This window comes from Bison bison, unplaced genomic scaffold (assembly GCF_000754665.1).
Source record: "Bison bison bison isolate TAMUID 2011002044 unplaced genomic scaffold, Bison_UMD1.0 scf7180017864497, whole genome shotgun sequence".
In the NCBI taxonomy this organism is placed as follows: Eukaryota; Metazoa; Chordata; class Mammalia; order Artiodactyla; family Bovidae; genus Bison; species Bison bison.
Genome location: NW_011495056.1, coordinates 513,026 through 528,421, shown reverse-complemented (window position 1 = coordinate 528,421; position 15,396 = coordinate 513,026). Strand labels below are relative to the sequence as shown.

At 37.9% G+C, this 15,396-nt stretch overlaps 2 protein-coding genes across 5 annotated transcripts in view; one reads left to right on the top strand and one right to left on the bottom strand.

Annotated features, from left to right (window-relative positions):
- Positions 1–1,168, top strand: part of GLIPR1 (GLI pathogenesis-related 1) — a 69,754-nt gene extending 68,586 nt beyond the window's left edge. For 2 of the 3 annotated variants that reach the window (XM_010828883.1, XM_010828882.1), the window contains one exon: positions 858–1,075. In XM_010828883.1, the coding sequence (XP_010827185.1) occupies positions 858–1,054 (197 nt within the window). In that variant the 3' untranslated portion in view covers positions 1,055–1,075. Of the gene's footprint in view, positions 1–857 lie in introns of all 3 variants that reach the window. The other variant, XM_010828884.1, reaches the window with a different exon arrangement.
- Positions 554–15,103, bottom strand: KRR1 (KRR1, small subunit (SSU) processome component, homolog (yeast)). Of its 2 annotated transcripts, XM_010828885.1 has the most exons (10): positions 14,959–15,103; positions 11,873–12,045; positions 10,175–10,309; positions 9,866–9,991; positions 9,695–9,778; positions 8,500–8,556; positions 7,205–7,375; positions 3,984–4,061; positions 3,795–3,894; positions 554–2,116 (listed from the first exon to the last, which is right to left on the bottom strand). In XM_010828885.1, exons 1-10 carry the CDS (start codon positions 15,041–15,043, stop codon positions 1,977–1,979), a joined length of 1,149 nt encoding a protein of 382 aa, XP_010827187.1. In that variant the 5' UTR covers positions 15,044–15,103; the 3' UTR covers positions 554–1,976. The 2 variants fall into 2 exon arrangements, with proteins under 2 accessions (XP_010827187.1, XP_010827188.1); XM_010828886.1 differs by lacking the exon at positions 11,873–12,045 and having other exon boundaries at positions 14,959–15,088.
- Between the last annotated feature and the right edge of the window lie 293 nt (positions 15,104–15,396).

Genomic DNA, 15,396 nt, shown 5'->3' with positions numbered 1-15,396 from the left:
GGTCACCACAGACAATGCCCAGTCACAGGTATGACGGCCAGAGATGCTCACAAGCAGGCCGAGGATCAGCTCCTTTATGGATTCCACCACAGGGGTCCAGGATCGGCTCCTTTATGGATTCCACCACAGGGGTCCTGGATCGGCTCCTTTATGGATTCTACCACAGGAGTCCAGGATCGGCTCCTTTATGGATTCCACCACAGGGGTCCTGGATCAGCTCCTTTATGGATTCCACCACAGGAGTCCAGGATCGGCTGCTTTATGGATTCCACCACAGGAGTCCAGCAGCAGCTGGCCTGGAACCAGTGTAGAAAAGGTGTTTAACCATTTATAAAAAGTATAAGAAGGCTATGGCAGATGTGGATTTTTTTCCTCATAACTACTTGGAATGTCAAGTGGTTATGACCTTTGATAGCCAAATGCCCTATTAATAAGTTAATGACAGACTAGAACAGATCAGAGGACACTCTTCACTACTGACTGATTATAGGATGATTCTTCTCAGGGAGAAACTTATTTTCAGGAAAATATTTTAACAAACTGACCACACTGATTACTACTAATACTTATTTTTAATTGCAATGTCTTATTTTTATTACATTTATTTTATCTTATGTAAAATGACTTTCCATTTACAGTAGTGGTATATAAAAAGTTTTATATAAACAAGATGATTTTAAAATATCAAGTTATTACAGTAAGTACAAAAAAATCTTGAATAATTAACCTTTGAAAATCACTGCAGTAAAGCCAAAGCAACAGTCATTGGTTATAATTAAGAGACTTGGCTCTTAAAAAGAAAAGCCTCACCAGTACCTATTCTTTTAATTTTTGTTTTCTTTCTTCTGATTTTACAGCTAACCCACAACGAGACAAAGTGACACGTATGTATATAAACCTTGAATTGTTTAAGATCTATGTGAGCTGTGTTACTGCATTATGGGTAACAACATTAACGAAGTATTTCATGTCTGTTTCACAGGTTACTACTCTACTGTGTTTCCAGACTGGCCGATATTTCCACGTGACAGATACACATCTCTTTTTCTCATAATTATTCCACCAATCCTAATACTGAGTGTTATAATTATCATTTGGGCCAAGGGCAAATACCCTCATTTATTTACTTTGAAATAATACAATCCAGGGAGGAAAAAAATCCTCATTCAAACATGGTGTTTTGTTTTTGTTTTAGTAACAACTGAGTGTATTTCTGATTTGCAGCAAACCCCTACTCAAAAGAAGAAATGGTTCATCTTCCTAGCATTATAGGAAGACTCATCTTTACATTCCACTTTTTAAGAAGCAGCACTGTTTCCAAGCTGCCACAGCTGTGACTTGCAGTGAGTAAGCTCTATCGCCGTACGCCTCAGCTTCTGAATATGTAAAGTGAGAGAGCTAGATTTAGGTGAGTCTGAGAAACTGCACCGGCCCTCACGAGTAAAAACACTCCGATATAACCTGGTGCATGCTGCTCCAACTCTACGTATCTGGTTTTCCACTTTCTCTTGGAATTTGATATGGTTTACTACTTCCTCAGACTCAGACTGGAATAGTAATTAGGGAATTAATTTAAAAGGCCTCGCTCTTTTGGATTATGAATTAATTTTGGAACAAAATGTAAATGAGATTACATTAGAGCACTTCCTCAAAACCAAATGCTGGGACATGATTATATTTAAAGTCTAAACAACCTTAAAAATTACCCCTAAAATCATGCTTAGGTAAAACCTGCCTGGAATAGATTAGATACAATGCATATAAACACATATATACCACTCTCTAGTATAAAATTTTTCAAAAAACATATGGATGATACAATAATTTATAAAGAAAAGTTGTTTATATTAACACTGTAATTAAGCACAAACTCAGAAAAAAGTGATCAGGATAAGGCAACTAATGTTGCCAACTACAGTATTTCAAAATCCTTTACAAAAGGAGATAGCTTAATAAATTTTAGTTCAGAGTTTGTGTTACTTTTTCTTCTTTTTCTTTTCATCTGCTTCCATTTTAAGCTTAACTTCTTCAGCTGTAAGAGCTCCCAGTTTCTTATTCTTTGCTTTCTTAACCTTTTCCTTGAGGGCAGCCACATCAATTTTAGTTTCAGTAGAAGCTAAATAAATTAAAAAAAACAATACATGTAATTCCTTAGATTTTACCAAATAAAACAAAGATTACATAAATATGAATAATTTTAGAGTACTATTGTAATTGAAAGGTCATGTTATAAAATACAAAATACCTGCTAAAAGGAAAGTTAGAAATTTTTTCAAACTAGGAGAAAACAAAGTACTTAAACAGACTAGTAAGAATATACATGAAAATGACATTATACTTTAACTACCTGAACGAATTATTGGATTCAACTATGTTGAAATTACATTTTTCAACACAAAATGTTGAAATTTTAAATTGTTTGAAATTATTATTTTTATTTGTTTCCATATTCTGGAACTTTATAGTACTCTTTAAAAAACTTAGTTTTCCAAATATTAGTTCAATTAATGATTAGTATTATTTCATTTAACAAGATTTTGGTAATAAAGACAATAATCTGAGAGTATCTGGAGGTCCTAACAGAACCAAACCATGTAGCTAACACCAAAAGTCTGAACAAAATAGAGGAAAGCAGCAGCAAAAAATGGCAAATTTTCTTATCATTTAAAGAACAGTATTCAGGACATAAAGAACCACAAGATAAAATGTCATCATACAAACACCCCAGCAACTTGAGAGCAGACTTCAAGTCTCCACTACAATGGAACAGCTACACTTTATCCAGTATTAAACTGAGGTTAAACTACTATTCGAACACCTTGAGAGTACAAAACTGACCGACTAAAAATTATGATGCTTATGATATTTTTAACTTTTATATATCCAATGATCTAAGAAGTAGAATATAGTATTTTTTAAGTTATTAACACTGATATATATTAAGAAAATAGTAACATTACACCCGGCTTAGACCAATAGGTGATGTACAATACTGGAACTTTATAATACTGGCGACCTCCCTCCCCTCATTATGCCACTGACCACTTCGGAGAGTTACTTTACAGAAGAGTACAAGGGTTACTAGTGGAAAAGAAAATGTAAAAGAGAAGGTAGGTCAAAACAAGGCCAGGAATAATGTTTTCTCTGAGTGTCTTTTTAATAGCCTCTGAGTAAGAAGATGTTCCTGCTATTCTGCTGGTGTTTTAGCCCAAGGTCATGAGAAATCCATGTTAACAATATAAGCATCAAGTTCTAAGTCACAGATTATACAAGTATAGAAAGTATAAATTTGATAAGCTCTTTAAGGGGCATGACAGCAGACCTCAGGGATCTTCCCGCTCTATTTCTATAGAGGATTCACTGCTCTGGTTTCTATCTTTCAAAACAAAGAGTCCTTCCTTAGCACAGCAGAGATCAGGAAGTGACTGTCAATCTAGGATACTCTCAAATAGGCACTGAAAGTGAAAGTGAAGTCGCTCAGTTATGTCTGACTCTTTGCGACCCTGTGGACTGTAGCCTACCAGGCTCCTCTCTCCATGGGAATCCCCAGGCAAGAATACTGGAGTGGGTTGCCATTTCCTTCTCCAAGGGATCTTCCCGACGAGCTGGTACTAAATTATGGGTTATCTCAGTCACCTCGTCCCGAGGACTTGTGAGTAATGAAACGCTGAGAGAACTGATGAAAGATGTGGTTATTTCTTAACATGAACTCAGAGATTCAACAAATTCACTATGGGTTTACTTTTCCTCTAACAGACTTCAACATCATAACAAGACTTAGAAAACAGCATTACCTTCCTTAGGTTTCTTTAGGTGAACTGGTTTTTCTTTAGGTGGAATAAAAGCTTTGTTTCTTTCCTCTTGTCTCTTACTAAGAGCTTCTGCTTGTTTAGCCTACATGATTAACAAAGTTTTCAGTTAAGTAAGAATCCAAAGTATCCACGCACTTTGCAGTTAATGTTGCAAGCTAGACACAGTCTTACCTTTATTGCTTCCATTTTCTGTCTCTTCTTTTGACTTGCCTTCAAAAAGTATTCACCAGTAGCCAATTCTTTATCAATCTGTTGAAATGAGTATTTACAATCACTTTAGAAATCATGTAGATGGGAAGTCAATTCCTAAGAAATTCACAATGACCCTGAGGTAAAGACAGTAGGGTCGAAGCTCTTATGTAAGGTAGTGGCCTAAAAAGAAGGAAATGTACTCTAAGCTGACAAGAATATACATACACAAAAGCTCGCAGGTAGGAAAGTAGGTGATGTGTACATGGAATACTCAACAGACTGCTTTAGGGGAGGTAGAAGGTCAATGACTCAGGAAAGTGAGGTAAGACACTTGGAAAGAGTTTGGGACATGAAGAAACATGAATAAGGGAGGTGGGATGTGATTTAGAAATGACTGAAGCTTCCTGAGAAGAGTGAAGAGAGCAAAGTAACACTTTATAAAAGGAACAGAAAAAAGGAGATAAAACCCTGTTTTGTTTTGTTTTTTAAGTTTCATTTTGTTCATCATACAAAATGAAAAGCAAGAATTATCAGGATGTAGCGACTTCACTTTCCCTTTTCACTTTCATGCATTGGAGAAGGAAATGGCAACCCACTCCAATATTCTTGCCTGGAGAATCCCAGGGACGGGGGAGCCTGGTGGGCTGCCGTCTATGGGGTCGCACAGAGTTGGACACGACTGAAGCGACTTAGCAGCAGCAGCAGCAGCAGCGACTAAATACTAATTAGAGCAAGTAACAACTCATTCATTAAATAGTTAACATACAACTAATCTATCTAAGGCAACGCTCTAAACTATTACTACGCTCTCTACAATGACTAACTCTGCCACTTATTTGCTATGTTCAGTTGCTCAGTCGCGTCTGACTCTTTGCGACCCCATGGACTGCAGCACGCCACTCTTCCCTGTCCATCACGCCACTCTTCCCTGTCCATCACCAATTCCCGAAGCATGCTCAAACTCATATCCATCGAGTCAGTGATACCATCCCACCATCTCATCCTCTGTCGTCCCCTTCTCCTCCTGCCTTCAGTCTCTCCCAGACAATTCTCAAATTCTCATAGACAATTCTTTGAGACAGGTATGATCATCATCCTCATTTTATGTCCGAAGAAACTGGGGGCACAGATGTGTTAAATTATGCTAATTAACATAACCCCAGACACGCAGATGACATCACGCTTACGGCAGAAAGCGAAGAGGAACTGAAGAGCCTCTTGATGAAAGTGAGAGAGAAGTGAGAAATCTGGCTTAAAACTCAACATTCATAAAACTAAGATCATGGCATCCAGTCCCATAACTTCATGGCACATAGATGGGGAAACAGTGACAGACTTGATTTTCTTGGGCTCCAAAATCACTGCAGATGGTGACTGCAGCCATGAAATTAAAAGACGCTTACTCCTTGGGGAAAAAAGCTATGGCAAACCTAGACAGCATGTTAAAAAGCAGAACCATTACTTTGTCAACAAAGGTCTGTCTAGTCAAAGCTATGGTTTTTCCAGTAGTCATGCATGGATGTGAGAGGTGGACCATAAAGAAAGCTGAGTGCCAAAGAATTGATGCTTTTGAACTGTGGTGTTGGAGAAGACTCTTGAGAGTCCCTTGGACTGCTAGGAGATCCAACCAGTGCATCCTAAAGGAGATCAGTCTTGAATATTCACTGGAAGGACTAATGCGAAAACTGAAGCTCCAATCCTTTGGCCACCTGATGCAAAGCACTGACTCATTGGAAAAGACCCTGATGCTGAGAGAGACTGAAGGCAGGAGGAGAAGGGGACGACAGAGGATGAGATGGTGGAATGGTATCACTGACTCGATGGATATGAGTTTGAGCATGCTTCGGGAATTGGTGATGGACAGGGAAGAGTGGCGTGCTGCAGCCCACGGGGTCGCAAAGAGTCAGACGCGACTGAGCAACTGAACATAGCAAATAAGTGGCAGAGTTAAGTCAATCGAGACACTGCTGATTCAAGAAGCTTACAGTCAGAGAAGAGGAAGACAAGACAACTAGTGAGTACAGGACAGGGCTACATGGAATACACCAGGTGTTACAGAAGCGTGCTTTAGTACCTGAGTCACTCACTACTTTTCCCCAACTAACACTTTCTTTCTGGCTTCACTTTATTTTCCAATGTAGAGCTCAAGATCCAACACTTACACATTTTTTTTTTTTTTTTACAATGATGATCATCATCCCTTTTTTACCTCTGACCTTTCATCAAAACTTCCCTGAAAAACTGCAAACACAGGGCTGTGGGGAAGACAAGATAGTATAAAGAAAAAAAAGGGTTAAAGGAAAAACTTCAACATACACCCAAGGGAGGGAATAATGAAGAAAGATCCTCCAGCAGACAGGTGAAGAAAGAACTCAAAGAACAAGCAAAGAATGGACTGATGCAGATGGGAAAAAAAATTGTGAGCTAAGAGCAAGCTGAAAGAGTTTTTGCCTGGTAATCTCAAATATTTGAGGGGAAAAAAAGCAATGTCATCTACGGGGAGTGGAAGAGTGGCGAAAGAATTAAGAGGACACAAAGCAGCCAGAGAATACTGCTGAAGACCATCTGAGGCTGGACATGGGAGTTTTTAAGGGATATAATCCAAAGATCTGACTTTCTTCAGCTATGTTTAGTAGCCACACTGTGGGAAAAGAAGTCAAGTTTTAGGACTGATGCAAATTTCAGGGCTATTCTGTCAGACAAGTGTGACAGAAAAAGGGAGTATGAAAGGAAACAGCGACAGGCAAGAGAGAAAAGAAATTATGCCAGAAGACAGTAGACAGAATGAGAGGCATTCACATCTTAAAAAAAAAAGGCAGATATTAGAAGTTAAGATTTCAAATCCAGAGCAAAATATATAGTACATGTCACACGAATGAGGCCAAAGCAGAACTGAAAGCACTGTGGGCTGCGTCACTGACACTTTTTAACCGTGGAACATTCACAGTGGCTACAGGTACAGACACACAACCAACATCACCCACTTTGATGTCACTTTACTCTCACAACATGAAGCTTCCACTCCCCACCTCCATATAGTTAGTTCAAAATAAGTGTATTTACACTTACCTTCGGATTCTTGCATCTCTACACACCCAAACACCCACAGAAATCCCACCTAAAATACCCTCAAAGTTTCTGACAAAATAGATTAAAACGGTTTCCCTCTCATGTAACAAAATTCCACATTTAATACTGACCTGACTTTCTGGCTGTGGTGGTGGGAATGGTGTATACTCTTTCTTAACAGTTTTCTTCTTTGGTTCCTTGCGTTTATTCACATTTTTGTGCTTGAACTGTGGCAAAAACCTTTCCCAACTTTGTGATCTTAACTCAGAGTCCTTCGCCAGCTCTCGTTTAATCATTAAGGTCTTGGGTCATGGTAATATACGAACAAAGTAAACACTTTTAATTTTAGAAGTGACATGTTTCTCACCCTAAGACATTATAAACAATGTTCCTATAAATAATAAAATTAAAAGGAACAACTCTTAGCCGCTTCAGTAGATTAAATCAATTCTGTAAAGAAAAAGCATATAATCTCAAATATGCATAACTAACTAAGCATCAGAAAACCATTAGAAATTTAGATTAAGAAACAGAATCATTAAAATAGAGATAAAAATAAGACTAAGTTTTTCATTAAAACCCTTGAAATTCAACTTCATTATACAGAGAGAGTGCTTAATTGTGAAGTTTCCTACAAGCAGGAAGCTTTCAGTAGCACATGAAATATCATTATCATAGAGAAATAAAAAACTAAAGTTTCTCATGATCAATGAAACCAGTGTTTTCACACTTCCCCCAACTCCACCTGAATTTTATCGACAATGAAACATCACAGGATGCAAAGTAGGTATCAGATGCAAGACATGCTCTCTTTAATGTCCCAATGAAACCCAAAATCATTTTTTCACCCTAATCTAAGAGTGACTTTTCAAATTCATCAAATTCAAGGACTGTTTAACAAATATCCATCATAAAACATCATATACCATGGTTATGTCTCCAAGAACAATTACTGAATGTTATGCATACAGGGATATACTCTCTCAATGGGCCTATAATTTGAGTGTTAAATTCCAAAACAAGTTTTAATGCAATCTGAATTATTCCAGACTTACAGAAAATGGCAGAATTCTAAAAGATCACACTTATAAATACAGTCTGTGGGCTCATCAGACTAAGAAAACTGAACTGGTACCCTCTACAACAAATTCCATGAAGCGTATTTTATTTGTATCAGAACTGAATCACTACATTACAGAGCCCACTTCAACAGCTTTCTTTCACACTAACTCCTCAGAGACCTAAGCTTTCAAGGAAGGAACTATAGGACTGGGATAGTGTTGAGTGGGCTGAACTCTACCCAAATAGTTCTGCCTTATCTGTTTTGTATTTTAGACTTTCATAAAAGATTTATTTTTAAGAAAAGTTTCTATAGCTAAAAACAATTCGATAATCACTGTTATACTAATGAACAGTGAACACTCACTTTAATATTGTAAATTGGATGAATATTCTTCATAGTGTCCAGGACTACTTTTCGAACCTGAAATTTGCAAAGAAAAATGAATCAGTTATTTATAATGAAGACTTTAGTGAACTAGGTAGAAGAGGATTAATAGATTGCAAAATAACCTATGAACCAGGCAATGGCTACCAAATTGAATATAGAAGTCCCTTCAACTGTTCTGAGTGGCTTCTGGATCTTTCATAACAGTTAACTTCACTTGGATACAATGAAGTCTCTCAATTTTACTGCTAAAAAGTGATACACAGAATTAACACAGCAGTCTGGAGCTGTGTAATTTAGGGGAAAGAGAGATGGATTTAGAGTTAGAAAATATGTGAGCAAATGCTGAGACTTCATAGGGGAAAGTCACTTAATTTTCCTCCTGACTTCAGCTTTTGAATTCTGTAATACATTTGAAATAAAACCACCTTAAGGATCTGTTTTAAGAATTAAATAATATACTTAGACTCTCCAAAACTATGAAATACTCAAAACACCTAAGTTGTTATTGTGCCATAACAACTTATGAGATATTGAGTTATCTCATAAGATTGAGTTATCTCATGATAACTTACGAGAAAGAAGTCTAAAAGAAGTATTATTAAAGGCCCTGAAAAGGAAGTAAGAGCTCACAGCCAGATACACACAAAAAAAGCCTCAAAAGGAGCTTACAGAAACAGTATGTGCTCTGTAGATTTTCTAATAACATGTGACAAACTAATATTCATGAAACATTAAGTTAACATATTCAAACTCAAAGAAAATACATCTTAAAGGAAGTTTTCTAACCCTGACCTCTACTGGCTGTATCTGTTACTGCAAAGAACAAGATCTGCTCAATTCTCCAATCATTTAAACCCATGTGTTTTCTAATGTTTGCTACAGACTGAGATCTTAAAATACCCACTTAAAACCTGTAGTAGGGGAAGTAATGAAGAACAGACCTTCTAATTCAGAAATGAATCTCTCTGTAGTTACCAAAAGTTGGCCATGATATGTTAAGGTTCAGGAATGGCTATTCCCTCAAATTACATGAAGAATTTACTAATGAAAATCAAACAAAGCACAATTTTTTAAAATTGTGAAACAATATATTATGCAATGAACTATTATAGTACACCCATATTCTTTCATTTATTCTCTGCTAAAACTAATTTAAGAGCGTAAACCTCACCTCCTTCAAGCCACTAAAAGGTCCAATGGCTGAAACCGTGTTTCCCTGAACCATAATGTAACAGTTTGTCAAGAGTTCCAACGCCTATATCAAAAGAGCACAAAGTTGAATTTCAGTATACTGAAAAACTAACAGTAGAGGAAGACATACTTTTTCACTAATAAAAAGTACCTTCAGAGTAGATCCTTTGGGACCAATAAGACGTTGTCTTCTTTTTACAAATCTCTCTTTATTTCTTACTAAAGAACCTATTTTAATGATGTCACATGCAACATCATCCTGAAGAATTCGTATTGCCTTTTGGGAAAATAAAGAAAATAGCTCATCAACATTCTTTACAAGTACAAATGTTTTCCAAGCCAAGAAATTTAAGCACAAAAATAAAAACGTTTTAGGGGGGAGGGTGGTGGCGGCAATGATATATGTTGTCTCTAATGTTGATGCAAATAAAGCAAAGTCTAAATTTAATTCTAAATTTACCTGTTCAAATGAAACACTCCTTGCTAACAGTTTGATTAGGTCTCTGGCCCTAATGATGATATATGGATCAAATGTCTTCTTGGTAGTACAGACAGTCATGCTGCCCTCAATCAGGTCCAGGGTTGCATTAATATGCTACAAAAAGAGCAAACAGCAGTTATCTGAAAATGATTTCAATTTTAGATGATTACAGAGCCTATCCTGGCCTAACTATTAATTTCTGTGCCATTAAGATATCTCAAAATCCTTTAACTCTCTTCTTGAAGAAGCTGGAAAGTTAATGTAAATAAGGAATACTTGATTACTTTTACATTTCAAAGAGTATAAGAGACTCAGGTAATTAAAAACATTTATAGTTGGCTTTAGGATAATTTACACTTTTTGGAATAAATATTACCTCCAGTCTAAAAAAACACATCAATCAAAATGAGGTCATATTTAAGACTTAAGGTAAAAATGTAAAGCTTATAATTTCCCTACCCTGGCTAGATGTTGCTCTAATCTAAAATCTTCTCCCTAGAGTGAAAATAGACTTTCCCTTTCAAACTCTCCCCTGGTAGCTCAGCGGTGAAAAATCTACCCATCAATACAGGAGATGCAAGAGATGCAGGTTCAATCTCTGGGGTGGGAAGATCCCCAGGAGAAGGAAATGGCAACTCACTCCAGTATTCTTGCCTGGGAAATCTCATGGCCAGAGAAGCCTGGAGGGTTACAGTCCATGGACACAATGCAGCGACTAAACAACAACAACATTAGCTAAATACAAAGTAAAAACAAACTGTCATAGGTTTAAAAATAAAAGCAATAACTAGAGAATCTATGCGTTAACTTTCAAAAGAACCAGACTTCAACAAAGCAAATAAAAATGCTATTTTCTAACTGTGAGCATGACCTCAAGAATATTTCAATACAATGAATGATGAACAATTAAACATAAGGTTAGGTGTCTATCAGTTTAAACACACACACACACACAGAAACAAATTGGGTCCAATCCCAGATGTGGACAGCTGTAAAATACGGCCTGGTGTGCTAACCACGCTCATGCCTAGTGGGCACAAATGACTCCAGAGCAGTCCCACAGCTGCGAAACAGATTTTCTATCACAACCTAGTGTGTACACAAACACAGAGACAAACCAAAAGCTTCAGAAAATGATACTTATCCTTACCACATGTGATATATTTTTTTCCTAAGGCTCACTATGGCCATTAAATTCACTTCCTGATTCTCTAAGGGGGTCTCAATCCAGTTTGAAAAATAAAATCAAATACACTGCTCTAGGAGCATGGCAGGAGCAACAAACAGGAAAGTTGGTCACATCCATCATCTTTCATTTACAATAAGATGTTAAACAATGCCAGGAGCATGCCTCAGCTCAAAACCGTACAGGTTGATGGCAACCATCACAGCAGAGAGTACACATTCTGAAATCTGGAGTTTCCAAACGAGTTTCAGACACCCCTACAAATTTAAATCCCCTAAAAATGTAAAAGCATGTCAATTTTTCCGAGTAATCTGTTATTCACAAAACTAAGAACAGTAAGGATAATGCTTACCTAGTCTGTTTAAAATACCAAATGAATCAAATTAAACAGCTATGCTAGCACCTTTACATAGAAATCCATCATCACACATTCACTTACTCAAAAGATATAAACAATAAAAATCTCAGAGAAATACATAAAACATGCATACATGTTCATTCAAGGCTTTCTGTACCAATGGCCAGCACTCTTTCAAGTAAGCCTCTCTGTATTTCGGAAACAAAGTTGCAAAACTGCTCTCCTCCAGAAGTCCTCTGGGATTGTCCTCTTTGGAGAAAGCTGGCTCCTTCCAACCATCTGGAACAGTGAGGAGTTCAGATTCATCTAAAGAGGAGGAAAAATCTACACATCAGATTTAACTTCTTTTGAAGATTTTTGAACACTTGTACGTATACATGCACAAGTGTCCCAATACTCTCATGCATTTCCTTCTTCCCTGCTTTTAATATTATTCAACAGTCCAAGAACATGCCTCTGTCATTATCAACATACTGTATTAGAATTATCTGCAGTGTGTGTTCCAGTCGCATCACAGACAAAGCTCCTTGAGGGCAGGGACTCTGCTCCTTGGGTCCACAGTTACTGGCATACACCTGGCATACAGTGGGTTCTCACAAACTTCTACCACACTACACTGTTTTAGAGTTGAGGATCCAAATACTATTTGGTTTACACTACTATTTTAAATAAAGTAACATTTCAGACTCAACTCAAGTGGAGCCTATGTGTATATATATTTGTATGTGTGTATACATAAAGTTTTCAAAAACTGATTCCAGTGTATACTTTCAGTTAATATTCACTACTGTAGGGTTTTAGGCTTTCCTAACAGCTTTCATATGACTTCCTTCTGTATACTCTCATCAAAGCTATGAAACGAAGAACTGGTATTATTATTTCCACTTTAGAAAAGATATTCCATTCAAAACGTTCAAGTGACTAGTGTAGGGAATATGAAGCTGCCTCAGTCTAGGTCTCCTCTCATTAAAGCAAAATGCCTCCTAAGGCCATAAATTGTCTCCTATATCACTTATTAAAACTCCTGGTCCTGGATTTACCTCTTAAATCTAACGGGTATATCTTAACTCACTGTTAAACAAAGGTCTGATCCATGGGCCTGCAGCACAGGCATAAATTGGGAGTCTGTCAGAAATGCAATTCTTGCGTTCCATCCAGACCTATTAAATGTGAACCTCTGAGATGAAGCCCAGCAATCTGTCTTAATGGTGTCACGAGGAGACTCTTGTGCATGCTGAAGTTTAAGAAGCAGGTCTTTACGGTCCATCGTAGCCATCCCAGTCAGATATATTTGCTTTCTGTTTCTTTTACTCACACCCACTTTGTTATTTAGGGCTCAAGTCACAGAGAATTAGTCTTCATTTACCATTTACTCCTCAATATCCTGAAAAAAACCCTCAAATTCTGCAATACTGACTACTTAAAATGCATATCTGGGCTTCCCTCCTAGCTCAGTTGGTAAAGAATATGGCTGCAATCTTGATCCCTGGCGTCAGGAAGATGCCCTGGAGAAGGAAATGGCAACCCACTCCAGTATTCTTGCCTGGAGAATCCCATGGACAGAGGAGCCTGGCAGGCTACAGTCCGTGGGGTCAGAAGAGTTGGACATGACTTAGTGACTAAATCACCACAAAAACCCATCTGACCAAGATTCTACCAAACAACACGTTGGTTGTGAATTTAAAAAAAAGAAAAAAACCTGGCTAAAGAGATAGTTTAGTTTCACAATAAAAGAACAACAAATAAATCCCAAACATGTGTAAAGACGTATAATCTCATTAGCAATCAGGATAGTTTGAATTAAAACCACAATACGATTTCATACTTAACAAAACAACAAATTTAAAATTCAGATAACAGCCAGTGTTAGCGCTCCTACTACTTCTGGAAGTATAAAGTGCCACAGCTTCTTTGGAAAATATTATTATTTGCACATGCTCTACCCTACACTACAAAGATTCCAATCCCATGTAATGTACATAAACAAAGAAACTCCAGAATACATTAACCAGGAGAAATGTATGAAGATGTTTATAATAACAAACAATGGGGACAGTCCAAAAGTCCAGCAACATTAAAATGAAAATTTACATTACGGTGTATTCATACAAGGGAACATCATACAGTAGCAAAAAGAATAAATTACAGCTACAACTATTGCCCTAACTGAATAACAACAAAGTTTAGCCTAAGAAGCAAGACACAAAAAAATACCTACAATCCTTTTTCATTCATGTAAAATTCAAAATCGGACAAAATTGAAACATTTTGGGCATAGGTGGTAAGGATTATGAAGAAAGGAAACAATACTCAACATGATTCAGAATGGTTACTTTAAGTCCCTAAAGTAAAAGAATGATCTGAGATGTGCACGTAGCGGGTTTTGGAGATATGGTTGGTAATGCTCTATTCTTCTTAATGCTCTGACGAGCTGCTTTTCACCTGTTGGTGTTATTCTTTAAGCTGTATATGCACCGGCCTCTGCCATACCCTTAATTAAAACAACAAAACACTTTTAATCTCTAATGCCTATAGAATCGAAGTTTGAGGTTTTTAATAATTGCAGTAAGTCTGGCTGAGCAGGCCCCCAGCTATTTCTCTGTCTACCACACTGAAGATAATGGATAAAACAAGAGCGCGAGCGCAAAGCAAGAAAGCAATTTAAAAACAACGCAGTTGAAAGAGTAGGCGCTGGGTTGGCTGATAACTTCAGCAACCGGACAAATAGGAATAGCAACAAACGTTCCAAAATTTTTTCAATGGCTGACAAATTGACGCTAAGGGCACGCCGGTTACCTCCTTCTATCACTACAGCTGTCTTAGTCCTTCATTATCACTACCAGTCGTTCACTCATATGCATAACCACCACTTTCTCCCACCTCATTCCTCATTCTGCCAACAATTTCCAAACACCGCCGCGAGTTTAAGGTCCTGAAGCGCCCTCCTCAATTTCTTAATCCTCATATTTTTACAGAACATGCATTCAGCAACATCTCTACTTTGGAAAGCAATAAATTAGGAACACGTGGCTGGCACCATACAGGCCGGTCAGTCCTCAAGTCTGGTCAACAACCCCCCAGATCGGCAATTACAGGTACACAAACTCACAGAACAAGCCCAAGGCGGCGTTACACGTGCCTAGCCAGCGAAAGCAAAAAAAAAAAAAACACCAACTCAAAATCCACAAACTCCAGGCTTCGGTTTTTAGACAACCTCACCTCGGTTCTCCGACGTCGGCTTCGGGCTACGAAGCTCACTTTTCCCCGACGCTGTAGTCTGCCCATTCTGCTTAGAGGACGCCATCTTCAAGCTGCTTCCGGTACTACCGGAAGCGAAACCTCCGTAAATCCTCCCGGCTGTAATCCGCGTACTCAAATTGAGTTCCACCGAACTCAGAGGAGGAGCTCTGCGCAGTTTCTGCGCGTGCGCAAGCTAGAGCCCGCGTATTTGCATAAACTTTTGCTCTACTCCCGCGTAGCGAAAGGAGAGTTGGAGACTGCTTTGACCTGGCGCGGGTAACTACGGAGTTCTATTGCGTGTTGGGAATTAGTAGTTTAGCACTGGCAGCAAGTCGGAGAAGGTTTTTATCCTTCGTTTTCTCATGCACTCAGGGTCTAACGCGAAAAGCAAGACTCGAAGCTTTAACTAGAGTGCAA

Excerpts from the sequence above, each read along its gene's own strand:
- KRR1 (XM_010828885.1), bottom strand. The coding sequence starts at position 15,043 with ATGGCGTCCTCTAAGCAGAATGGGCAGACTACAGCGTCGGGGAAAAGT. Across the intron at positions 9,779-9,865 it reads CCAAAGGATCTACTCTGAAG|GCGTTGGAACTCTTGACAAA; the intron begins GTACTTTTTATT and ends CTTTTGATATAG. Across the intron at positions 2,117-3,794 it reads CCTAAAGAAACCTAAGGAAG|CTTCTACTGAAACTAAAATT; the intron begins GTAATGCTGTTT and ends TAATTTATTTAG.